The 26,436-nt window shown below is 38.7% G+C and overlaps 1 protein-coding gene across 1 annotated transcript in view; it reads left to right on the forward strand.

Annotated features, from left to right (window-relative positions):
* Window positions 1-2,904: 2,904 nt before the first annotated feature.
* The window catches only part of CNGB3 (cyclic nucleotide gated channel beta 3), a 128,807-nt gene continuing 105,275 nt past the window's right edge, over window positions 2,905-26,436 (forward strand). The window contains exons 1-2 of the mRNA XM_012809635.1: window positions 2,905-3,037; window positions 7,097-7,223. Coding sequence (XP_012665089.1) covers window positions 2,905-3,037; window positions 7,097-7,223 — 260 coding nt within the window. The remainder of the gene's footprint in view (window positions 3,038-7,096; window positions 7,224-26,436) is intronic.

Genomic DNA, 26,436 nt, shown 5'->3' on the forward strand with positions numbered 1-26,436 from the left:
CACCACCCTAAAATGCATCACTTTTTGATAGAACTACTCTAGCATATTTCACTGCTTCATCCAAACAAAGTGCCTTATATGGTAAGCAATTAGAATAAACAAATGAAAGTATTCTTTCAAAAGGATATGTAATATGATGAGGCAAAAGAATAAGAAGTGAATAAACTGGACGTGGAAAGTTTCTACAAACGTAGTCTAGAAGCAAAAAAACTACAAGGTGCTTCCTGGTTTGAAATAATGAAAACGAATTCTGAGCCATGCAGGTTTGGCAAGGTGCAGAGTGGTTATCAGGCTCCCTTCAGTGGCAGGGGCTCCTCATAAGAAAACTTACAGATAACCGGAACTGAAGAGCCATTCACGGGCCGGAGGCAGCCAAGGGGCTGATTAGCTCACTCATAGTGACAGCGGCTTCATTTCTCATGATGACTGTATTTTCTCTGCGTATCTATCCTAGACCGTTTGCACTCCCAGCTACTCAGTTCCCAGTCCAAATTCCAGAGAGAGTAGTCTGTCTGACTTAGATAACTACCATTGTTCTGTTTGGGCAGAGCCCTCACAGCGTCTCAGGGTCACCAGCCAGCTGTGGACAGGCGGCCCCCTTGGGGTCAGGTGCTCGGCTGCGTGCACAGTCAGTAACCAGCCCTACGTTCAGTGCACAGAGGTTGCCTCGTGAAGAGAAAGAGGACGATAGAGCTATGTCAGCTAAAAGAAGCTAAGCAGAGACAACACACCCTGTTTTAAACATCAAATTGAAGACTAGACTGACTGATAAAATTACTGTTATTACCTGTTTTAGAAACTAAAACTTAAGAGACTCTAACCAATGGGATAGGGTGGGTTTTTTTCTTTAAAATGCCAAATTTTTTTGTAATTTGCATGATTTGAATATATTTGAATAATTCCATTAAACCCTGTGCTTTTAGGCTTCTTTCTGCCAAATATAGCTGACTTGTGGGAATGTGCGTTATACTTCTCTTGTCCCTGAGACTCTGTTAGGTAAATGGAAGCTCATTCCCCATGTGTCAATGCCAAACAGACCTGAAAGAGTTAAGAGATCTTTTTAAAAAAGAAAAAGAAGATGCAATTTACCCTAGTCTGGCTGGTGGAACATTTTGAGTTTATATTGCATTTTTCTCAAGTGGAGTCTTTGTCTAATCCTCATAGAAATCCCCAGAACAAAAATATTTTTCATTTTATAGATGAGGAAACTGTCATAGAAAAGTGACTTATCCAGCATCACCGAAAGAATTAGTGATGTAAGAATCACAGCTCTCTATTCAGTACCCAGCACTAATAACTCACCGCATTCCTTAATATCTATACATAAAATGTATTTTCTAGATGAATTATTCTCAATAAAAATGTCCCTAAAACCAGGCATGGCATTGAGAGAGGACAGGATTCTCCCATCCAGACATAACACTAAAGCTATCTTGGAGAGATTCGTATCCTTTTTTGTCTGTTGATTTGTTCATTCCTTTACGTGGGATGATGTATCCTAAAGTCAGAATCTCCCTAACCCTAACGACACCTTAAGGACTTCCCAGCACTTCAAGGCTTATCTGGAGGACATCTGAGGTCTGACCCTATGCAAGGCCCCCTTTCTCCCTGCCTCAGTGCAGCCTCCTACAGGGCAGGCTTAACCCAACAGGAGAGACTCCTGAACACTTCCAGCCACAGGGGCCTTCCTTACTTCACAAAGCAATGCGTTTTGCTGTTAGACAAGTTCTTAGAATGTTTAGGGATTTGTTTGTTTTATAAATTCCATCGATGGGTCTTCTTCTGCCTTCTAGAATATATGAAATAAATCTATTTTCTATATAACAACTCTTCAAAGAATTTGAAATAGCTATTAGGTCACTAGTTGATATTCAATACTTTGGAAAAAAAAAAAAAAAGAGCATAAATTCTTTAAACCATTCCTCATAAGGGATGTCTTCCAAAGGTCTGATAGACTCTGTGTCTTTCTCCTGTGAATCTTTTACGGATGGCGCATATACTCCCTAATACAAAACAGGCATTTTCTATTCTTGTGGGTGAATTTTAAGTCGCTATTTCAGATTCTTTTTTATGCACATTGCTGTGATGTTTGTCAACTTTCTCTGTATTATATGACAATCTACAAAGACATAATAAAATTTCAAGTGTGATTGAAGTATTGTAGTCAAAACTATTCTAAGTGCATTGTACAATCCAGCAACTATGAAATTAATCACAAGCTGAGTCAAAAAGACAATTTGGGATGCCAGAAAATAATCATTAATCCTACATGTCTTAAAACTGGGCTATTCATTACTTTAACTTCAAATGTTGATTCATTGAGATGCAAATAATAGATTCATGTGTGCGTCTGATCAGAGTGCCCTGAATTAGCCTTTATATTTCATACAACGTCTAGCTACTTAGGTACTTAGGCTCCTAATGAAAGGAAATTCACTTTTGAGACAATACCCACATGTACTTGGTGTCTTAAGAGTTAGAAATTCAACCAAATGACATCATCACCCGCACCAAACAGTCCAAACAATGAGAGCATTGTCGAGTCTTCTTTTTATTCGCATCCAACACCCATGTGCAAGCCAATCGAGCACCTTTTTATTTACAACCTTATTTCCATGTTAGGTTCATTCTTTGAATCCCTCCTCTCCCAACATTTATTTAATGTCAACTGATAAAATGTGGAAGGTTAATGGGTTTCCACATCACTTATTTCCTCACTTGAAGAGAGAAGCAGATGTTTCACACCTGCTTGGGTCTCCATGATGCTGCTGCAGGGGCCAAGCAGACTGGAAGTGTATTGCCCAGGCCCAGTGGGAGCTGCTGCCAGGCTGGAGACAGAATCAGCTGGCCGGGTGGAGGGCCAACTCAATAGCACTTCGTTTTGCACATTCAATAAAAGCAGCCATGTCAGAACACTTTGATTCCAGATTTCACTATCAGCCGCAGGCACACATTCCAGGGCAGAGTGTGATCAAGTGTACTGATGAGATCTGGCAATTGCTATACAACGTGCAAAGAGCACAGTTGGCAGAGAGACGTACACTATTCATTTGGGCAGCTGTGAAAGAAAGAATCCTGCTGTCCACGTGTGAAGTTGGGAAGAAGTATAATGTGCCGTTGACAAAAACTTCCCCCAGACGCCAGAGCAAGATTTGCCTTGTATTTTAGACTTTTCTTTCGTGAGGAGGATGATGCAAACACTCTGACCATCTGTTTCCACAAACAAGTAACACGCTGCATGGCTATGAAGACACCCACACTGAACTATAGTTGACAGGGATCCTTTTGTTTTAAGTCTTCAAGGATTTTTTTTTTTTAAGTTGCTCTACTTTGAATCTAAAATAGGCAATAATGGTTTCTCATCTTCATCAATAAACTCATTAATAAGGATTTATTTTATAATTAAGTGCTTATCCACAAATCAAAGTAGGCTGAAATTAATTTATACATACCCTAGCCTTGTAACAGAGGCAGTGTCATTTTAGAAGGGCTCAAAATGTCTAGGGAAGACATAGAAAGGGGCTAAGATCTACTGAGGGTTGATTTAGTCTGAATGTTGCAATGACCAAAAGAAAATCCTTATCAGAATCGAAGAAAGGAACGATTGCAACGCAGTAGGTCATTTAATTGATACAAGCAGAAAAGTAAGACTGCCAATGCAATGCGTGTGATGTAGTTTTAATGAGGATGGAGCAGGTGTCTGATGCAGCTTACATCCACGGCTTTGTAAGAAATAGTCAATAAAAGGCTCTGAAGAAATAATGTTTCACAGATTCTGCTTGTTCTATATTCAGGATTTTTCCAGATTTTTTTTACTCATATTGCATGCTCAATTTCAATCCTAATTTACTTTTAGGGTAGGTATTCTTAGAAAGATATATGAACATAATCTCTTGGATGGAGCTCTTTTGAGGAGCCCATAATAGCTCTAGATATTCTCCATGTGAAAAAAGGTATAAACAACATATGATCTTAAGGATTTCAATCCATAAATGCACTAGATTTCCGTGGTCTGAGGTTAAGAGCTTTACTTAAAATATATTAATGGCAATTGTCCCTGTGTTTGTGGATCTATGAAAGGGATCAGGCTGCTAGTTTCTTACACAGCAATACAATAGGAAAATAGCTTGATCCACATGTAGGGAGGACAGATTCTTCCTTTAAAAAAAAAATACTAAGTTTCACTCTGTCACCCTGGGTACAGTGCTCTGGCATCATAGCTCACAGTAACCTCAAATTCTTACAGCAACCTCAAACTTCTGGGTTCAAGCCATCATCTTGCTTCAGCCTCTGAATAGCTGGGACCACAAGCATGCACCACCATACCCAGCTATTTTTTTTTTTTTTTTTTTTTTTGTAGAGACAGAGTCTCACTTTGTCACCCTCAGTAGAGTACTATGGTGTCACAGCTCACAGCAACCTCCAACTTTTGGAGGCAATTCTCTTGCCTCAGCCTCCCAAGTAGCTGGGACTATGGGCACCAGCCACAACACCTGGCTATTTTTTTGTTGCAGTTTGGCCAGGACTGGATTTGAACCCACCAGCCTTAGTATATGGGACCTGCGCCCTACTCACTGAGCCATAGGCACTGCCCTATTGGGGGGTCTTGCTTCTTGCTTGGGTTGGTCTTGAACTCCTATATTCAAGCAATCTACCCAGCTCAGTCTCCCAGGGGGCTAGGATTATAGTTGTGAGCCACCACACCCCACAGATTTTCTCTCTTTTTATCAAAAGGCAGTTAATACAAAATAATATATTGAAAGTATTATTTTTTAATAATCAAAACAAATTGCTGGGCACGGCTCACAACTATAATCCTAACATTCTGGGTAGCCAAGGCAGGTAGATTGTCTGAGCTCAGTAGTTGGAGACCAGCGCCTGAACAAGAGCTAGACCCTGGCTCTAAAAATAGCTGGGTGTTTTGATGGGCATCTGTAGTCCCAGCTACTCAGGAGGCTGAAGCAAGAGAATCACTTGAGCCCAAGAGTTTGAGGTTGCTGTGAGCTGCAGCATCAAGGCACTCTACCGAGGGCAACAAAGTGAGAAGAAAGAGAAAGAAAGAAAAAAAAAGAAAGAAAAGAAAAGAAAAGAAAAGAAAGGAAGGAAGGAAGGAAAGAGAAAGAAAAAAAGTAAAAATCTTTTAAAAAGTGTTTTCCCTCTGAAATCTTTTGGATACTATCAAACTCATTAGTGTACCAATGTGCCCGAGTAGAAAGACCTCTGTCCTACAACTTTCAGTGAGATTCCATATACAGACACAGCAGTGTTTCACCTGGAGCAGAGGCCTGACACCCAGACTTCACAGATCTGATCATAGTGAGGCTCCTTTGCATCACAAATAAATTGGGAATTTGGGGGATTTTTTTTCCATTTAAACATAACAAAAAAATAATGAAACCATAATTAGGACTGTGTTTTCCAACTTCTAGCCAAAAATACTATAATTCCAGAGTAAAAGTAAATAGGAGAAACATAAATAAGAAGAATGTCTTGGGAAATCCAGGGGGTTAAGATTTCTCATTCAAAAACATTTTAAAACTGTAAATAGTATCTTGATTTTATTCCTAAAACATCTTCCTGAAAAGCTTAGTATAATGAAAGATTTTTAGATGGATCATAGAAAAATTCCTATCAAAGGTCCTGTATGGTGAACACTTTTATAAGTCTCTACCCCTTGATCTATCATTTTGGCAAAAAGACATTTTTAATACTAAGTTTGCTTAAATTTCTAAACTATAATGAATTACAATAAAATAAAAGGAATGACTCAGGCCTTTATTTCAATTTTCTAACCCTAGAACATCCAATTAAAAATAAATTAGAAACTATGGATAATGAATAATCACTAAACTGTATTCATATTTTCCTTTCCTGCTTCTATATTTTCTTTTAATATTAAGTAATTTACTTTCATTACAACTTTCTCTATCATCCCAATATTTACCAGTAAGTTGATTATTTACTGTGTATATTACAATTTAAACTATTAATTGGAAATTGCACTTTTATACCTTAGTCTATGTTGTTTCTTCAGGAAAGAAGTCATAGCTAAAGACAATCAAGCCAAAAACAAAACTTGCATTTTTCATAAAAGAATTAGAATTCAAGTTCTAAAATAATGTTAATCACACCATTTTTGTCTATTTTATTTTTGAGAATTTCACAATACAGCAATTTCAGCCATAAATTCTGAATATGTTAGCAAAACCAAAAACTCCTTTTAAATGACGAATTTGTATTCTTAGCCTGATAAAAAGAAATATACCATGTAAATTGTTTTATTTGTCCGGTTTTTGAGACAAGATGTCTCTCTGTTGCCCAACTTGAGTGCAGTGGTGTCACCATAGCTCAGCTCCTGCACTCAAGTGATCCTCCTGCCTCAGCCTCCTCAGTAGCTAGAACTACAGGTACAAGCCACAACACCCAGCTAATTTTCTTTTTATTTTTTGTAGAGACAAGATTGAGTTGTGTTTCTCAGACTATTTTCAAACTTCTGGCTTTAAGTGATCCTTCCATCACAGCCTCCGAAAGTGGTAGGATTATAGGTATGAACACAGACTCCACATGACCTTTTTATTACATATTATACCAACTTTAAATATAGTCATTGCTGCATGATGACATTTCAGTCTCCAGTGGTCCTATAAAATTATAATATTATATTTTTAGTATGTATTTTCTATGTTTAGATGCACAGATACTTACCATTGTGTTATGATTGCCTACAGTGTTCAGTCCATGTCATACGAGTTTGTGCCTAGGAGAAATAGGCCACACCATCTAGCCTAGAAGTGTAGTCGACTAAGCCATCTAGGTTTGTGTAAGTAGACTCTATGATATTTGCACAACAATGAAATCACCTAACGATACATTTCTCAAAACATATCTCTGCCATTAAGCAATTCACAACTTTATAATGTTCATTGGCCTGACGATGTCTAACTCCTCCTGCACAAGGCTCTACTTAGCAGGAAACCGGCGGAAGACATTCCTGAGAAGACTATTCTGGAATGCAAGCATCATCCTCATAGCTTAGGTTGCCAAAAATATACCAAAATGGCACATATTCTATCAGTATGTTGTTTCTTCTCTATAGATAAAACCTCTGAGGAAAATTCTTTCGGAGGTCTGACCACAAACCCTGACCCTCAAAATCCAGCAGAACCAACCAGAGCAATGCCAGAGCCGAAGGGAACAGGAAGCAAGAAAGAAGGTCCAGTCAGGTAAGAATCAGATAAAACACGTGACACGTCACAGATACGTGCTCAGCCTGCGTTAAAAGATTCAAACAGCTGTTCTGCCCTTTACTTGAATAAAAAGCAGTAAAACTACATAACACGAGGGAACTAGATCAGAGCTAAAAGATTGGCTCTCCCCGAGTTCACTGTGCCTCACTGGCCAGGCACAGCCTTTCAGCAGGCTCTCTAGGTAGCCATTGGCTAGAGGGCAAAGCATACCAACAAAAACACAGCAGTTAAGTGTCTGAGTCATCGCATCATCATAGAAACATCCTATATATTTGCTAGACATGAATTTTTAGAAAAAAGAAAAAAATGAAGAAAGATTTTTGAGTTCACAAAGAAATCGCTATTATATTTCTATAAATAATTTATTATTCCAGAAGATCAATTATGATTTCCTTTCACTGGGTAAAGAAAATGTGTTATGATAAGCAAAGATAATTATGGAAATGGGGAATCTTTATGCCATTGCAGAAATACAGTTTTATAAATACTTCCCATAAAACTATTGGAAATATTACAAAAGAGTTAGCAATTTAAATGTGAATCAGTGAGTCCACAGTAAAACCCAGCGAGGAGCCCCTTCCGTTTACCATTTCTTGGCATGGTACCATGTGCCTGCTGATTCAATGTGAGTCGCTTAACTATAGCTGCAGTGTGCTTATCATACAATGAAAGTGTATTCTTCTTCTTTAACAGACAAGAAAAGTTGTCACTTAAAAAGAAATTTGAAGTACCTATTCCTGAACCCCACTCCACCCCATCCCACCTCATCTTCTCTCTCAGTGGCACCTCCACTGTGTTAAACCAGCTGCCATCAGTACAAATGACTCTGATTACCCAGGGTTACTGAATGAACAACAGACATCAGAAGAGAGTGTCTTTTCAATAAATGCAAATTTGGCTCTATATGAATAAAAACATCAGCTCACTCTACCCCCCCCCCCAAACACACACAAAATGCTATTGACAAAAATAGAACCTGACATATTATTTAGGTGAAAAGATGTTTAAACTCTAGAGTAAGGACTAAAATTATACAAAGTGATGTCATTATTTATTTTACTTATATGACTATTGGTGTTTATGGAATGATTTTCAGTCCCGTTAGCAGGTCATCATCTTCACTCAGCAGATAAGCAAACCAAGGCAAGAAAGGTTAATTAGTTAGCCTGTAGTAATAGGGTCAGCTCAGCTAGGATTAGACTGCAAAAGACTTACATTCCTGAGGGAAAAATTTTCCTCCCTCCCACCAATACATTCGCATTTAATCAACAGCCTAAACTTTTGAACTAATTTCTCCTTCTAGCTTAATACAATTAATTTTTTGTAATAATGAGTGGTGATAGACAGGTTTTCAAAGGACTAAAGTTGAACCCATAAGTAACATTTTGGGGGATAAATTCCTCTTAACACATCTTCATTCCTTGGATGGTGTTTTTACTCTTTTGAAATGTGGAAATGGAAGCCTTTAAATTACCCAGAAAGTGAGTCAATCAGTACAACTCAAAACCACACAACTCTCTGCCTGGTTTGCCTCCCACCTGCTCTTACTTTGTCCTCTCCTAACACTCAGTTCCTCCTCGACCTTTCTACCTCTCAGCTGCAGTCACACCTGTCCTGTTTCAGTCTCCTGTGAAGTTTCCTCCTGCCACCAGCCTTGGCACACATTATTCTTTCTACTTGTTCTATTCTCTCCTCTCCTGATCACCTAATTAACTCCTACTCATTCTTCAGGTACCATTATGACCATTGCTTCCTTTGGAGACCTTTCCCTGACCTTCTTAACTGGGTCATATATCTCTGTTTTAAGATCTCTTGTGTGACACTCATCACTGCTACCATTCAGATCATCACCTGTTTAAAGTCCATCAGACTCATCCTCTGAATTGTGTCCCTCATGATAACAGGGGCCATGTCTGGTTTTGTTGATGACTGGTGTCCCCACTACCTTGCTCAATAGGGCACATGGTAAATATTCAATAAATATTTAACAAATGAGCTGATGGATAAATCCAAACATATCAAGTTTTTTCTCCAGAACTTCTAGATTTTTAAAACCATACAGTTTCTTCAGGAAAAGAGAGCAAGGTATAAGTGGCCCTCCATGGGTTTCCATTTCTACTTAGAATTTGTACTATAAGCAAACATGGCCAGAGATAGATTACCAAGACCAAATGAGAGAAAAATGTAAGGCTATCCAGTTCTAAATTTCTTATTCCTCTTCTTCTGTGATTTTTTCATTGCTGTCACTATCCTGAGCTAGCAAAATTGTTTAAATCCTGAATATTTTTGGATATATTCTTGACAGCTCTTTCTGCAGTTTAAGTAGCAAAGTGGCTTCAGAATTATTACTAGCTGTGTAGTCCCAAGTTAGTTTAAAGCTCTTGCTTTGATTTAGATGACTACTCACACCTTTTTTTCAGAATTGGGTGAAAACCAGCTTCACTAAAGGAGAAATTTGCAAGGAGCACTGGAAGTTCCAATGTCACCTTTGACTAAAATTCATGGGAAGCCTAATGTTGCAATTCCATGTAGTACTTACCAAAGCTTACTGTTTTGATCTCATGGGCAATCAACAGTATCACACATAGAAGCCTAATGACAGAGTTTATATGCATCTTTAGAAAATATTAAAGGTAAAATAACTCTTTATAGAAATTGTTATTTCACAATACATTCAATCACTAAAAATTATTTTGGAATTTTCAGTTATTTAAAATCAGCATCATTAACACTGGGCAAGGTCAGTTTTTTAAAAATCTCTTCCTCCTAGAAAAACATTAAGAATTTGATTGATTGAAGGAATTCAGTATAGATACTTAGTGAGTAACTGGTTCACACCTCGATTTTTTAAATTTGGGGAAAGTTAGGTTATTAATAAAGTTTAAAAGTTGGTTTCTTATTTTAAATGCATTTACCTTACCTTCTGGCCTAAGCCCTGGGCCAAACAGGGACTAATGTGTCTGGATTGATAAGTAGATATGGGGGAGAATGAACATTGTGGATTTTGCTGTATGTGTGTGAGAAGCACAGTGTGACACTATTGATTATACTTCTAATTTGTCATTTTTGTAAATGGACAAAGGTGACAAGAGGAACATAAGCATACAATTATAATCTGTATCAGGATTCTCCAGAGAAACAGAAGAAATAAGATGTATACAAACATAAAGAAATAAATGTACTATAAGGAATTGGCTCGTATAATTACGAATGCTGAGAAGTCTCAAGAACTGCAGTTAGCAAACTGAAAACCCAGAAGAGGCAAAGGTATAAGTTTCAGTGCAAAAGCCAGCAAGCTCAAGATCCAAAAAGATACATTTCAGTTTAAGTCTCAAGTCAGAAAAAGATCACGCCAAGCTCAAATACTTGGGTCTGTTGTCTTGGTCTACGCAAGCCTTCAACTGAATGGTTGAAGTCCATCCACACTGGGGAAGGCAATCTGCTTTACTCAGTCTACTGATTCAAATGTGAATACCATCCGAAACATCCTCAAAGACACTTCCAGAATCATGCTTGATCAACTATCTGGGCACCCTGAGGTCCAGTCAAGTCAACACATAATATTAGCCATCACACTATCTCCATTATGCACATGCACATAAAGGAATTGGATGTGTACAGCCCTGTGGGTGTTTTCTTACTTTTTTTTTTTTTTTTTTTTTGGGTGAGTGTCTTCTCAACTATTTCACAATCTCCTTGCCTCACTAAACCCACCCTTACCCAAAACTCTTTAACAGAGAACCTTCATACTCTTGGGCCTACAGGATAATAATCTTCTTCATCCTGCCACAGAACAGACAAAACTGAGTACCCTGTTCATACAGTGTTTCCTTGTGCCCTTGTCTCAAACATTGTTTTGTAAAAGTAAAAGAATATGAGTATGTATTTAAGCATATTATGTCTATTGACTTACTTATATAAATACAAAAAGAAGTGAGTAAAGTTTACATTAATATTATAAAGACATAAATTTCATAAAGCAGCAATCAATTTTGTGATTTTTTAACCAACCCTCAATAAGATTCTAAGTACAACCTAACACTGATTTTCTATCTGAAGTAATGATAGTTATCGCAAATATGTATCAGCCCAGGAAGAGATTTTTTTTTCAAGATATCCAAGTATTACATGTTCACATTTTTTACTAGAATCCATTTATGTTATAGGGGTAAGGGGACACTTGCCCTTTCCCCTGAAAGCTACTAAGAGGGCTGATTAACAAGAGAAAGATTTATTTACCATGCGCATAGAGAGAATCACAGAGTAATTACCCCCTATCCCAGTGAAGTTCAGATATTTTGGATACTTGTCTTTTTGGAGGGGAGAGGAAAGGAAGAGTACAGAGAATTCTGCTCAGGGGTGACAAATGGTGCTATGGAGGACAAATGGATGGAAGAGACCGGTTGAATTGTAAATGATTCTCCTTGCAAATTAAATTAACCCGAAGGACAGGTAGTATATGTAAATGATTTGGGCCAGGTCTGGCCGAATTCTTGATCAGTTTTGTTTTTATTTTAGTTTTGTTTTTTTTTTTTCTTTTTCTGCAAAGGGAGAAGCAGCAAAGTCAATTGTCCTTTGACCTTTTGATCAGCTCAGTTTGGTTTATGCAGATAGAGGGAACGCCCCTTCCAATGCTTTTATGATCTCAAAGGACCTGTAATTCAAAATATTCTTTATACCAAGGAGTCACATTTGGGGTGAAGTTTCATGAGCTTCTTTAACATTAAGCTAGCTTTTTTCTCATTTTCTTTTTTTATCCTCACAGAACATTTCCTAAATTATCCGTCCAGGGAAGAAAAGAATTTTGCAAATCTTCCCCCCCCCACCCCCCCATCCCCCGAAGCAGCCAATTAATTATCTTGTCAAATGAATCTTTTAGCTCCTGAAAGACAGGGGTTTCACCCTGTGAAGTCCCATTGATGTCATTTGTCCATTACCAAGAAAATGGCCTGTTTCCGGCATTCTATCTCAGCACATCCTTACTTTTTAATATAATAAAATATATTGTGATGGACACTAATGAATAGCAAGCAGATGAAGATGTGTTTTGCTGGAAACATCAAATAGCTGCATCTGAAAAAAGGAGGCAGAGTTGAATGGCTGATAGGTTAAGCGATTAAATGATGAACAAGCAAGCGAGTGAAATGTTAGTGCCTGTGTTGGGGGTGTGCTGCAAGACAGACTTTTACAGGATAGTATATGGCTTTTCATCACCATTGCTACCTATAATACTGAGGAGGAAGGTTAGTTCTATGAATAATCTTCTTTGTTCATAATAGCAATCAGTCTCTATTTGAAGGGTTTTAAAATAGGCAATCATTTCACAGCAGGAACAATGAGCGCAGAATAGAATTCAGAATCTTATCACCACTCATAAACAGTGACGTTTATTGTCTTGTAGCTAGAAAAAGCAAGAATCACTGCAGTAAAGATGCTAGAATTCCATATGTGACTTTATAGTTGAAATAGAAAAGGAATGTCAGCTATCAAGTTTACAAAAATAAAGTGCAATTTATACTTCAATAATTTATAAGCTTGGAAGATAAAAAGGAAACCAGCTATACACTTTCCAGTTCTGTAGAATGCATAATAAAAATGATGCACTATTACTTTTAGCCCCAAATTAAAATTTTCCTCCATGGTAAGCAATGCTTTTCTAATTAAGCATTGCAAACACTTTGAACAACAAATTGACGATTCCTTTTTAATAATGACTGCAACCTTCTATTGCTAGTAGTATGGCAGACTAAATGTTTGTAGAAAATTATTTGGGGTAAATGTAAATTAAAATACCAGATAAAATATAAAACCACATTTTCAATGCATGAATAAGCTGGCAGAAAATAAAGGCTATGGATAGAACATTTCAAAAACTGATGTTTGCTTTAAGGATTTAATCCAAATTCTTATGACCTAGATTTGAGTTAAAATATGTCACCAGTGCCTCAACACCTGGGTGAAAGTGAATATAAGGATAGATTGGAGACTCCCAGAGAATAACACATTAGAAGATAAATTATCCCTCAGAAATTGGAAATAGTTTGTGTCTTTATTCTAGCTCTAAGTTGAGGAGAAATAGTTGAGAGGGAAGAGAAGAAAGGAGAAAGGAAAGGAAAAGAGTAGAGATGAGACAAGATGAGATTAAAAGAGAGGAAAGAAAAAGAAAGGGCCTGGGAGGGCAAGGGAAGAACAGGAAAGGAAAGGAAAATTACTGCTCTAGGAATTCTTAAGCATGAGCCAATATTCAAATAGGTCTAGAAGCAGAATTCCTATGACGTCTATATCTTGGGAAGAAGCTCAATCTAAGAAACAAAAATACTTAAAATGGCTCAGTTTGGGGACCCAGACATCTGCCAAAAGATAATATCATTTGGAAGAAAATAAACTTTAAAACTAAGTCTCAAAGCATCCCCACAGGTAAAGTTCCAACAAACACGAACTAACATTCAAAAACTTCTAAACAAATCACTGTATATAAGACAACGTAAGCTACAAGGTACAGAATCAGATGCTTTGTATATAAAAATAATAGTAATATTATCAAGTAAAGGCTATAAAATAAGTAGTCAAGGTATATTTAAAGAAGTAAAAGAGAAGACTGGAAACAAGACAAAGGAACATGAAAGTGTCAAAATGGATGGGCCATTTTTGTAAAAGAATTGAATAGAACTCTACATGTAGAAATAAAATATAATCTCTAAAATTAGAAAATCAGTGGGCTAAACAGCAGTTTAGACAGGTGAAGAGTCAGGAACATGGGTAATAGATCTGAAGAACTTACCCAGAGTTGCACCACAGAGCAAAAAGATGAAAAATGTGAGAGAAAGAACAAGATGTGAGAGTGAACGAGAGAGAGAGATAAGAAGCATGGAGAAGGATGTGAGAGGCACAACTGGCGGGTAGTCAGAATTCTAGGAGGTGACAATAAATAAAATAGTGGAAAGCCAATATTCAAAGAGATAATGCAATTGATTATATGTGTAAAGGTGAAAGAAATGTTACTGGCTGTAAAAAGGTAATCCAGCACAGAGACTCAAGATGACATAAGTGAAGAAAAGAACGTGGATAAATAGAAATAAACATTGACATCATAAAACAATGATAGTAACATCTACAGTGAGGGTTCAAAATGAGATATAATCAAAACATCCATGTTTCTATATAGAAAACTAAATATTGTCAAGATACCAGTTCTTCCCAACTTGTCCTATAGGTTAACGCAATCCCAGATAAAACCCCAGCATATTATTTTGTGGATATCAAAAAAGATGATTCTAAAATTTATATGGATAGGCAAAAGACCCAGAATAGCCAACACAGTATTGACTGACACTACCTGACTTCACAACTTACTCTGATGCTACAGTAATCAAGAAATCAAGACAGCGTAGAGTATGATAAAAGAATAAACAAAGAGCTAAGAGAACAGAACGGGTAGCCCAGAAAAAAGACAAACATAAATATAGTCAGTTTATCTTTGACAATGGAACGAAAGCAATACAAGAGAGAAAAGTCTTTTCAACACATGTTACTAGAAAAACTAGACATCCACATACAAAAGCACAAATCTAGATGGTGACCTTACACTCTTCATAAAAGCTAACAAGAATTCATAATTAACCATTCATTTTTTATGTAAAATACAAAATAAAAGTCTTTGAATATAATATAGGAGAAAATCTAGATGATCTGGGTTTTAAGGATGACTCTTTAAGATACAGAATCAAAGACAGTCTATGAAAGAATTGATAAGCTGTATTTCATTGAAATTAAAAATGTCTTCCCTTTGAATGACATTTTCAAGAGAAAAAAAAAGGCAAAGATTTTTTTTCCCCACATGGGAAATAATTGCAAAACACATATCTAATAATAATAATATCAAGATATACAAAGAACTCCTAAAACTCAACAATAAGAAAACTAACAACCCAGTTTAAAAACGGGCCATAGACCTTAACAAATACCTCACAAAAATATGTACAGATGGCTAACAAGCATATAAAGAGATGTGCCGTGTCATATGCGTATGTTATCAGGGTAATGCAAATTAAAACAAGACACCACTCCACACTTACTAGAATGGCAAAAATCCATAACACTGATATTGCTGGAAAAGGTTTGGAGCAAGAAAATCTTTTGTTCATTGCTGGTGGGAATGCAAACTGGTATAGATACTTCGGAAAACAGTTTGGGGTTTTCTTACAAAAGTAAACATACTCTTACTGTATGAGCCAGTAATCATGCACGTTGGTATTTATTCAAAGAAATTGAAAACTTATGTCCATGCAAAAATCTACACACAGATGTTTATAGCAGCTTTATTCATAATGGACAAAACTTGAAAGCGACCAAAATGTCTTTCGGTAGGTAAATGGATAAATAAACTCAGGTACAGCCAGCCAAGAAGCATGAATAGTAATTTTTCAGTACCAAAAAAAATGAACTATCAAATCACAAAAAGAAATAGAAAAACCTTAAATGTGTATTACTAAGTGAAAGAAGCCAGTCTAAAAGGCTACATGCCTTTCAGATGTGAATCTAACTGTGTGATCATCTGGAAAAGGCAAAACTGTGGAGACAGCCAAAAAAGTGGTCATGGTCTGGGGTTGGAAAGTGAGTGAAATAAACAAAGGATCCTCTGAAGACAGAGGATTTGAGGGGCAATTAAAACTACCTAGTCTTGGCTCAGCACCCGTAGCACAGTGGTTATGGCACCGGCCACAAGCACCCAGGCTGGCAGGTTCAAACCTGGCTCTGGCCAGGTAGACAACAATGACAACTGCAACAACAACAACAAAAAAAAACCAAGCAGGCGTTGTGGCAGGCACCTGTCGTTCCAGCTGCTTGGGAGGCTGAGGCAAGAACATCGCTTAAGCCCAAGAGTTGGAGGTAGCTGTGAGCTGTGATGCCACAGTACTCTACCGAGGGTGACATAGTGAAACTCTGTCTGAAAATTAAATAAATAAATAAAACTACTCAGTCTGATAGACTAATGGATATACGTCATTGTAAATTTGTCCAAAGTCATGGAATGTCCAACGCCAAGAGTAAACCTAACGTAAACAACAGAACGTGGATAATCATGATGAGTCGCTGTAGGCGTACCAGTAGCCACAAACATGCTACTCTTTGGGGGGGATGCTGCTAAGAGAGAAGGCTATGCATGTGTGGGTGCAAGGGAATATGGGAGATCTCCGCACCTTCTTCTCAGTTTGGCTGTGCATGTAAAACTGTTCGTAAGGGTAAATTCTATTTTAAAAACTATAAGAGGACTAAAATCTCCCCTCTAAAAAGGGATGATTGACATGTAAAAGAATTGATAACTTAATTCATTTTAGAATTTCATAATTAAACATTCATGATAAAATAGCTTTGAAAAATACTAAATTAATGGGCAGTGCCTATGTCTCAATAAGTAGGGCTCCGGCCCCATATACCAAGGGTGATGGGTTCAAAGGGCCCAGCCGAACTGCCACCAAAAAATAGCTGGGCATTGTGGCGGGCGCCTGTAGTCCCAGCTACTCAGAAGGCTGAGGCAAGAGAATCACTTAAGCTCAGGAGTTGGAGGTTGCTGTGAGCTGTGTGATGCCACAGCACTCTATCAAGGGCAACAGAGTGAGACTCTGTCTCTACCAAAAAAAAATATATATATATATACATATATATGCATATATATACACTAAATTGATTAATATAGAATGTTAAAACTCCATATTAAATTTATGTTGTTTTAAAATTATAAAATGATAGATGAGAAAGAGCAGTAAACTCCATGAATTACAAAATGAAGTCAGTAATTCCACACTCTGGCATAGATGATTTTTAAAATACAGTAGAACTTCTGTAAGATGACCACCCATGGGCTGTAACAAACTGGCCAATATACAGATGTGGTCAACTTAAGGAACTAGGCCTGCTGTGCTGATACGTACATGTGATGTATGTTTGATCTATGAAAATTAGGTCACCTTAAAGAGGTAGTGAATGTGGGGAGATGGTCAGCTATGGAGTCCTAGCGTATTTGAACACCACGACTACCAAATTATATCTAAAGGAAATTTGTAGAACCTCTATATGCAGTTCCTGAAAGATATACAGTCACAGTCACTTTAAGCTTCCACAGAGCAAAAAAAAAAAAAAAATTAACCAAGCACACTGTTAAATCTTCTAGGATAAATATAACAGAACAGAGAATACAGAAATAGATAAAACTGAATATAAAAACATGGGATACTACAAGGTTGGCATCTAAAATGAGTAGGAAAAGGTGAATTTAAATAAGTATTAAAGTAAATAGTTAATATAAAAAACCAAAATTGGATTTGTACCTCATAGTATATACCATTATAAATTCTCAATAGGCCAGAGATTTAAATGTAAAAAATAAAACCATATGAAAAAATGTGCTGATTCTTCTATAACATGGAAATGTGCATTAACTCCTAAGATTCAAAATTCAGAAGAAATTAAAGCATAATAAATTTTACTACCTAAAACAAAAAATATTTTGCATTGCAAAGCAAATTATAAGAGAAATAAAAAAGAATCAGGGAAATATCGAATCTGAAAATCCTCATTGCTGCTTTCTCTGGGAATTGATAATTTTATTTGGGGATGGATAACAGACATTTAAATTTTGCTTTGCATGAAGACACTAACATTGTGTCTTATGACTTAATCAACTTGATATCTTTGTGATGTGTTACTGCCACTGTTTCACTTTCCAATTTTCAAAATCAAATACCAGAAGCAAAGTGTACTTTAATTAATAGTTTAGAGTAAACCAATATATTAGGTAATCCCAGGAGTGAAACAGTGGTGGTGGTACTTGATACAGTACAATCTGAAGGTCTATCTTTACCTTGGAAAACTTAATTAATAGTAGAACATACTAAAGTATATGTTCTAATATAACATTATAGAATATATAATATGTATATGATGTTATATGCATTGCATGTCATATATTGTGGTGAATTACCTGCTAGAGTCCCCATCTGTGCTTTCCATCCTTAAAGGGTATTAATAACCCCCCCCCCCCAATTAGCTGCCGTGTACCACGATGAAGCAGGCTAGTATCAGAAACAGCAAGAGTGCTTCGCGGGTAGGTGGTTAGATATTCATCAGCAGACAAAAGACAAACCTTCGATGAGTAGGGTAGCAGCCTGAGAGAGGACTCAGCCTACGGACACAGTTGGTGGTACTGTCTTAAATTGCTTCACTATTTATCACGGAGAGATGACAGCTCAGTTGCCTGTCGCTATAAAAAACCAAAGCAAACAGAACTTCTATGTCTTTTTCCTTTCTTTTTGGCATAGAAAGAAGGAAATTAGACAACTTCTCTATTGTTCTTTGGCATTTAAATTATGACTTTTAACAAATGGGTCTTTTGTGGACTTAGCAAAGTGAGAGCAGCTAGATGATGTTTGATTGACTGAAAGTTTTCGAAAATAACACAAGTGGACAAATTCGGATTTCTAGGAGGCAGGCAGGTAACATCCATGAAAAAAGGAGATTGGGGACATGAAAACAATAGAGCGAACCTGATAATAAAAGAGACAGGAGGTTAAAAGGGGATAAATCTGACTGCGTTAAAAGGATCTTCCTTTCACAAAGAGCAGAGCTCGCTCAGAGTTGCCATATGGAAAGGAGGGTCCAGTGATGACTCCTGATTTTTTCAAGAAAACCCCAATATCTAGAAATCCATATTTTGAAATATTACCAAAATAATTCGAAATTCTTTCAAGTTATAGGCCAAACACACCACAATAGGTCACCACCTCTGCCTTGAAAGCACAGGTGAATTCTGAGCAAGTTCACTGTCAGAAAATATATTTTCTTTAGGAAATCTGAGATGTGGTCTACAAGAGAAACTTTCACCAATGTTTTTCCCACTATAAAGCAGTTATAGAGGATAGAATAAAGCCATAAAAATAATAGTTTTCATATTTTAATTACCTTGACTGCATTTTCTTCCTCTTCAGTTTTATAAATATTGCTTTTAGACTTTTGAGTTATACAGTGGTCATTTTTTTCTCCTGTTTTAGATATTTGTATTTTTAGATATTTTGTGTCCAGTGCTATTTAATAAGCCATCATTCATAGTAAGAATTTTTTATAGCCAACTGTCGTGACTCGTCAGGCTCCTATGGCCCTGGTCTCGGTTAGCGCCGGAAGGTACCAGGCCAGAGGCAGATTGGAAGTACAAGTTTGTGGAAGGCGGGCTAGCCCTTACATTCTGGGTAGCTCAGAGCAACCTCCACACCAGCCTTTTATTGAAACGGAATGATACAGGTGAGGGGAGTAATTAACAATGACTGCGCCTGAGGGCACGGGCTCCTTCTCCATAAGGAGCACCTGTGGACAAGTCGCCCGAGCGTCCACTCCTCAGCTGTAAATCATCTTGCTTAGAGGTCATTTGTCTCTCGGCATCCTCTACAGCCAACCTTTTTTTTTTTGTAACCAACACCTTCAATGCACTCAGAATATGAGATGAATCAATAGCAAAAGTCTAGAAAAGACTTTTCAGATTCAGTTCAGATATGAATCAATAGCAAAGGCTAGAAAAGAGGTTTGGTTAATTCTATTTGAAAGTTAATTGATTGATGCACCCATTAACCATCCCCATTTTATCCCCCTTCCCATTCACCTTCCCAGCCTCTGGTAACCATCATTCTATTCTGTCTCTGTAAGATCAATTGTTTTTGATAATTATCTCCTACACGTGAGTGAGAACATGTGGGACTGGTCTTTCTGTGCTTGGCTTCTTTCACTTAACATTACGAATGGACGATCTGGTTAAAATAGGTAAAATGGGAGCTCCTTGTCGTGAAAAAACAGATGGATGACTGGCGTTCTGTAGCACCTTTATCCTCTCGGGAGGAGGAAAGTAGTCTGCGTTAGCGGGAGACAAGAACAAGATGAGATGAAAGGAGTGGGGAGGCGGGAAGAGGCAGGGGATCACTCCTACCTGGTGACAGTAGCAGACAAAAGAGTTGAGTCATTTCTGAAAGAAAACAGATGTCCATGCAGTGAGAGATCATGTCAGGCAAGGGAGAGGGCAAAACTAGCACATCGATCTGCAGCGTCTAGGTTTTCAAGAAGCCAGCACAAATGCCGCCCAGATAAGTTGACGGAAGCCACCCCCATGCAGCCTGAAAGTGACCTGACCTCAGGGGGCCAGGGTGCATGAAGAGTGAGTGGCAGCTTATAAGACAGCACCACCTCCACTCTAGTCTCCCTTTTTAAAGCAAGGAAGGGACTTGAACGTTTCACCAAGTCAGCAAGCAGAGAGGTGGGAGATAACGCATTGGCCAGAGCGAGGAAATTGCCAGAGGGATTGATCCTTTTATCTCAAATGTTTAGCGCGCAGTCTGGCATTTAGTACACGCAGTTCAAGGTCATCACTTGTGAACAAAACATTACGTATGTGCTTTATTCAAGTACATGCCCAGAAGGCCTAGGAGGGGAACCACAATCATACATATTTTTTAAATTTCTGATAGAAATTTTATGAGTATAGTTTTAGACTTAAATATTGTTCTCATTTTAAATATAGAAATTTTTTTCCAATATGGCTGTTTTCGCCAGTCATAAAATATCTAGACAGCGCTTTTATATGGACGGTAATGTTTTCATTTATTTTTATACTTTTCCAGCATCCCACAGTATCTGGACAGTTTGTTACACAATGTGGTGACACATAAAACTGAAAGCTTCAATGTCTTACAATTCTATATCAATACATGTTCACCCTAATTCTGCTGAGACAAGTGATACGAGTTGCTTGCATTCGAGCATCTAGTTTATGAGCCAGAAATCAGCTGGGTAAATTGCTTCTCCCTGGCCTAATGATTCATTGCATTGCAACTCTTCCTATGCTCCCGTTCACCAATGCCCTTACGCGGGCAGCCGGCTCGCAGAAACAGGGCTGGCTTTGAGTTCGCCAAGCACCAGTTACGGTAACACTGACAGGCAGGAGAGAGGCAACTACACCATGCCAGGCTCCAGGGAAAAGAACCCAGGGGACAAGTTGACAAGAGAGGAGCAATTAGAAGACAAGTCCCACACACTTGCACCAGCAGCTGTGGCAGGTGTCCGTGTTGGTGCCCTGTCATCAGCCTTTGCTTCTGTCGTAAGGAATGGACAGAACACGCTGTGTCTCAGGCCAGCTCCTTCACTGGCCGGCTAATCCCCTCTCGCCTACTCACAGACATCTCTCTGGGACTGTCCCTTTCCTTTCTCTCCTGTGACACCTAATTTACTTTCCTCTCTGTTAGGTTACTTCGGTAAGAGTATAAACCTTATATGCATGTTGTTGCACTTCCCACATTTTAACAGTGCTGGCAACAAAAGGCCTCCCTCGGCTCAGTGTAGCAGCCGGCTCTCGCCCTATTTCTCTAATCCCATTTATGGTAACTTGTCAAATCAGTTTCCTAGATTGACTGTTTCTACTTCTTCTTCTGCGTTTTCCTGCACTTGTTTCAATCAGGATTTTATCCCTTTATTCCACCAGCTTTTGTCTACTTTTCTTTTTTGTCACCCCCCACCCCCAGAGAGGGCTTTGATGTCGTAGCTCACAGCAACCTCAGCCTCCTGAGTAGTTGAGACCACAGGTGCCTGCCACAGTGCCTGGCTCGGCTGGTCCTGAACTCCCGAGCTCAGGCCATCTGCCCACCTCGGCCTCCCAGAGTGCTAGGATTACAGGCATGAACCACCCCATCCGGCCTTTTATCTACGTTTTTGACAGCTTTTACTGGCTCTTGTCTACTTTTACCAAAGTCAAAAATGCCCTCAGAGCCAACAGCCAGGCTGCATTCCTGCTTTTCCCCACCTCTCAGCACCGTTCACAGCTGATCCCTCACCCCTGCCTTGCAGCACTAAATCCATGTGACTTCTGGGGCACCGCTCTGACTGGTGTCCTGCCTTACCGGATGCTTGTCCTTGCCATTCCTTCGATGGCTCTATCACCTTCCCAACTTTAGACTTCAGAGGGTCCCAGCACAATCCTCAGACCCCTTCTTTACCTACATTCTGCTAGTAGGTGATTTTATACAATCCCACGGCTTTACGCAACACTAACTCCTTGATGACTCCCAAAACTTACATCTTCAGTTAGGATATCCCCCCAGAATACCAGCTTGAATTACCAGTTGTTTACTTAATACCTCCACTTTAGTGTCAAAATGCACAGGTCCAAAATCGACTCTTAATTTCCATCACTTCTTCCAAAACTTCTCCTCTTACCGTCTTCCTCATCTGGGGACAAGGCATCTTCATCCTTCTTCTCTTTGCTCAGGCCCCAGATTCACCTGTTGTTTTGTACAGTCCAGCCAGTCCAATAGCAAATCCTGCTGGCAGATCCTTTGGGATATATCCCGCGTCATATTATATCTCAGACCTCCACTGCTACCGCCTGAGTTCGTAGCCCTTCCATGGCTTTGCAGTGGCCTCCTAACTGGTCCCCCAGCTTCCACTCTTTGCCCTCCTGTGCTCTGTGTTCAACAGAGCAGCCTGGATGATCGGGGGAAGTGCAAATTCTCCTCCAGATTCTGCAGTGGCTTCCCACGTCATGCTGAGTAAAGACTGAAGTCCTCACAACGGCCCACATAGCTCAGCATTATCTGCCTTCAGTCTCCTAAACCCCAGATACCCTGACTTAGTTCCCACCAATCTCACCCTCTCACCCTGACCCAGCCATGTGGGCACAGTCCTCCCAGATATCTGCATAACTCCCGCCCTCCTCATGCCTTGCAAAATCTCTGCTCAAATGTCATCTTAGTGGAGGGCCCACTCCCGACTGAGCACTCTGGAGGAAACGGCAAATACCCATCGCTCTCCACATCCTTACCCTGATTGTTTCCCTTCATAACACTTACCATCACCTGATGGATTCTCTACTTTTTAATGTCTATATTGTCTGTCTTTATTTACTAGAAAGTAAGGAATTTGAGGGTAAGACTTTGTTACATTTATTTCTATATTCTCAATTCTCAAAGGACTTCCCAGCATATAGTAGGCCTATGATAAACAAGTGGGAATGTATGAAAGAATGAATGAATGAAATTACATAATTTTGAAGGGAAGGTAATGTTTTCCCCATAAGCTTGTGATTTGGTTCTTAAATTCTTTTTTTTTTTTTGAGACCGTCTTATTTTGTCACCCTCAGTAGAGTGCCCTGGCATCATAGCTCACAGAAACTTACATCTCTTGGGCTTAAGCGATTCTCTTGCCTCAGTCTCCTGAGTAGCTGGGACTACAGGCACCCGCCACAATGCCGGCTTTGTTGTTGTTGTTGTTGCAGGTATCATTGCTGTTTTAGCTGGCTGAGGTCGGGTTTGAATCCACCATTCTTTGTATGTGGGGCCAGCACCCTACCCACTGAGCCACAGGCACCACCCAAATTCTTTTTTTTTTTTTCTTTGCAGTTTTTGGCCAGGGCTGAGTTTGAACCCTCCACCTCCAGTATATGGGGCTGGCGCCCTACTCCTTTGAGCCACAGGTACCGCCCCCCACACAAATTCTTAAATTTAACACATCAACTGCCATGTGAGTTATAAACAATTTTTCAGTTTTCATATAACTTTTTACATCACTAATTTTCAAAATATTTTTTATTGATGCATGGTTTAGGATCATTTTGTTTTCCAAGTGTTTATTCTGTTTTCATAATAAAACACTGTGGCCCCAAGGGGGAAAAAGAAGTGGTGGTCAATGTGTTAAAATACTGCCAAGTTAATTTCTCTGAAGTACCTCAGTGCATCCTTCATGAATATTTTTGAGTAAGTTCCACGTCTGATTTTATAATATTTTTATCACAGACTACCAGTGGTTTCCAATGTCTCACAGAAAATTCACAATTTAATATACTTTTAAGCTATTGGGGGTCAAGAAAAAAATTGAACCCTCTTGCCTTAACTGATTCCACTGTACAAGAAGTAGAAGTTATGCATTCAATTTCCTCTGTACAATTGTGGGTTTTAACTGCAATTACTCTAATGACTCATATGATAACCAGACTCGGAGAAAGCACTGTAATCGGGGGGGACTATGTAAGGTGTCCACCTCCAGCGTCTAGGACATGATTTAAGACTCAAATGAAAGAAAAACAATGGTTGAAGTCTGGCCTTCTGTAGGCATCAGCCCACATAACAAAAGCACTAGGTTGTGGGCCACAGTAAGCCTTCTATTCAGGGCAGAGCTAATTGGAGAAAGGTTTCGCTTCTCCCCAGGATTAATATACAAATGGTGGCCACATGAAAGAGTCTCAAGACTATTGCACTCTTACCTACTTGGAACTCAACGCAGTGTTTTTCTCACACTAATGAGCAATGCATTTACTCACATGCTTTTAAAATTAGAAGCAGAGGGTATTTTTTAAAGTAATGAATATTTTGCTTAAACCATACCAACATGTGTTTTGAAAGGAACTGAAAATGTAACATATGGTTCATGTAGACTTAAATAGGTCTCGTTCAGACATTAATCTGAAGGGAAGAGGGGCTGTTTGCCTAGTCCGCCTCCTTAGCTACAATCTTTATCCAATCATCAATCTATCCTTCTTAGATCAGTACATTTTGTTTTAACAGGACCTGAAAAGGCACTTCACTCCCTACTTTCTAAAGATTATTTTTAAAAGATTTGCTGAAGAATATAAACCACAATATGAAAGGAACTGTGTTCTGTTTATTAACAATTAATTTGCACAAGCAACTGCAATTAAATGACCGTACTTGGCTACTGACCATTGTAGGGTCTCAGTAAGGAAAGTTCTAAAGTTAGCAAGTCTTCCTCATCAATGACTGTGAAAATTTAGCCAAGTGTAACAAAAACAGCATCAAAGTTTCTGTCTTGGTATCTTGGGATCAGCTTCTGGTTCCCTATCACCCACTGTTCCCATTCTGCGTCTCCTTATAATCCACACTATTTGGACCAACTCCAGGCAGGGATGCAAATACAAATTTAGCAGGCCCAGAGATTGACGGTCTCACTGACCACTTAAAGCCAAAGCCTCTGGCACTACGTATAAACCATCTGCAGCTCCACCCCAGAAAGAAGTAACTCAGAGTTCTTCTGCGAACTCTCATGCTTCTGTCAGCTGTGCCCCTGATATACAGCCTGTTCTTGGTCCTTGGACTTGAAAATTGTCTGCTACATCCCTTCTGTTCGCATTTAGAGCTTTTAAGGGCTTAAATTATTAGTTTGGGCGCACCCAGGTAATCCAGGATAATCTTCCCGTTTTAACTCTGTCACCTGCAAAGTTCCATTTGTCCTGTGACATCACACATTCACAGGTTCCAGGGACGAGGGTGTGGTCATTCTGGAGCTGCATCAGCCACACCTGAGTTTATTCGCTCTGGGAAAATCTAAATAGTTTACTGTCCCATAGAATAAGCTGGACGGGTAAACACAGTGAAAAGCTTAATAAAACTTCAAAGATGAAAATGAAAACTTCCCAAGACCTTAGGTTTAATTGGCCAAATAAAAAAGCTGCCTACTCACTAACAGAAATACATATGCGAATTCTACTCAAAGTGAAATACTGGCAAAAGATTTCAGCAGATAATTAGAATTCCTAGACAATTTGCTTCTTCAAAAATGTCTCTTGGGAGCTCCAGAGAAGAGTGTGTTGCCTATGAACAACTTTCAATACTTGGACATGGGTTACTTAAATTCCAAATCCAATTTTTAGCTTTAAGCTGTCCTTACATGTAGTTGCTAACACTGCTGTTCAAGTTCCTAAAATTTCTGGTGACTGTCATTTCTGGTGACTATCATCCCCTCCCTGTCATTTGTTTATACAGATGACATCTCAAAAAAAAATTGTGTTTTAAAAGTCACCAGTTTGTTTGAAACTCCTAATGCATTTCTCCATTGTCATAATGTTAAAAATGACAAACGAGGTAGCCTACAGAATTCAATTTAGATTATAATTTACTTAAGACCAGTGCTGCATGAAAAGAACTATAGAACTCATCTAAGAGAAATTGTATTCCCAGTTGCAGTATGAAATGCCTCACCGCTGCGGTGCCATTGACATGAAGATCACTGTGGCATCTCCCCAAGGTGAGCGAAGTGCCAATAAGGAGAGAGAAATCTCCTAGTCCCTAACGTAGCCCAGACAGAAAGACCTTCAGAGCAATGCCTTAGGGGAAGTGGCAAAAACTACAAGGGTTTCAGGGACAAAGAG

Source organism: Otolemur garnettii, unplaced genomic scaffold (assembly GCF_000181295.1).
Source record: "Otolemur garnettii isolate 467f Iridium unplaced genomic scaffold, OtoGar3 scaffold00004, whole genome shotgun sequence".
In the NCBI taxonomy this organism is placed as follows: Eukaryota; Metazoa; Chordata; class Mammalia; order Primates; family Galagidae; genus Otolemur; species Otolemur garnettii.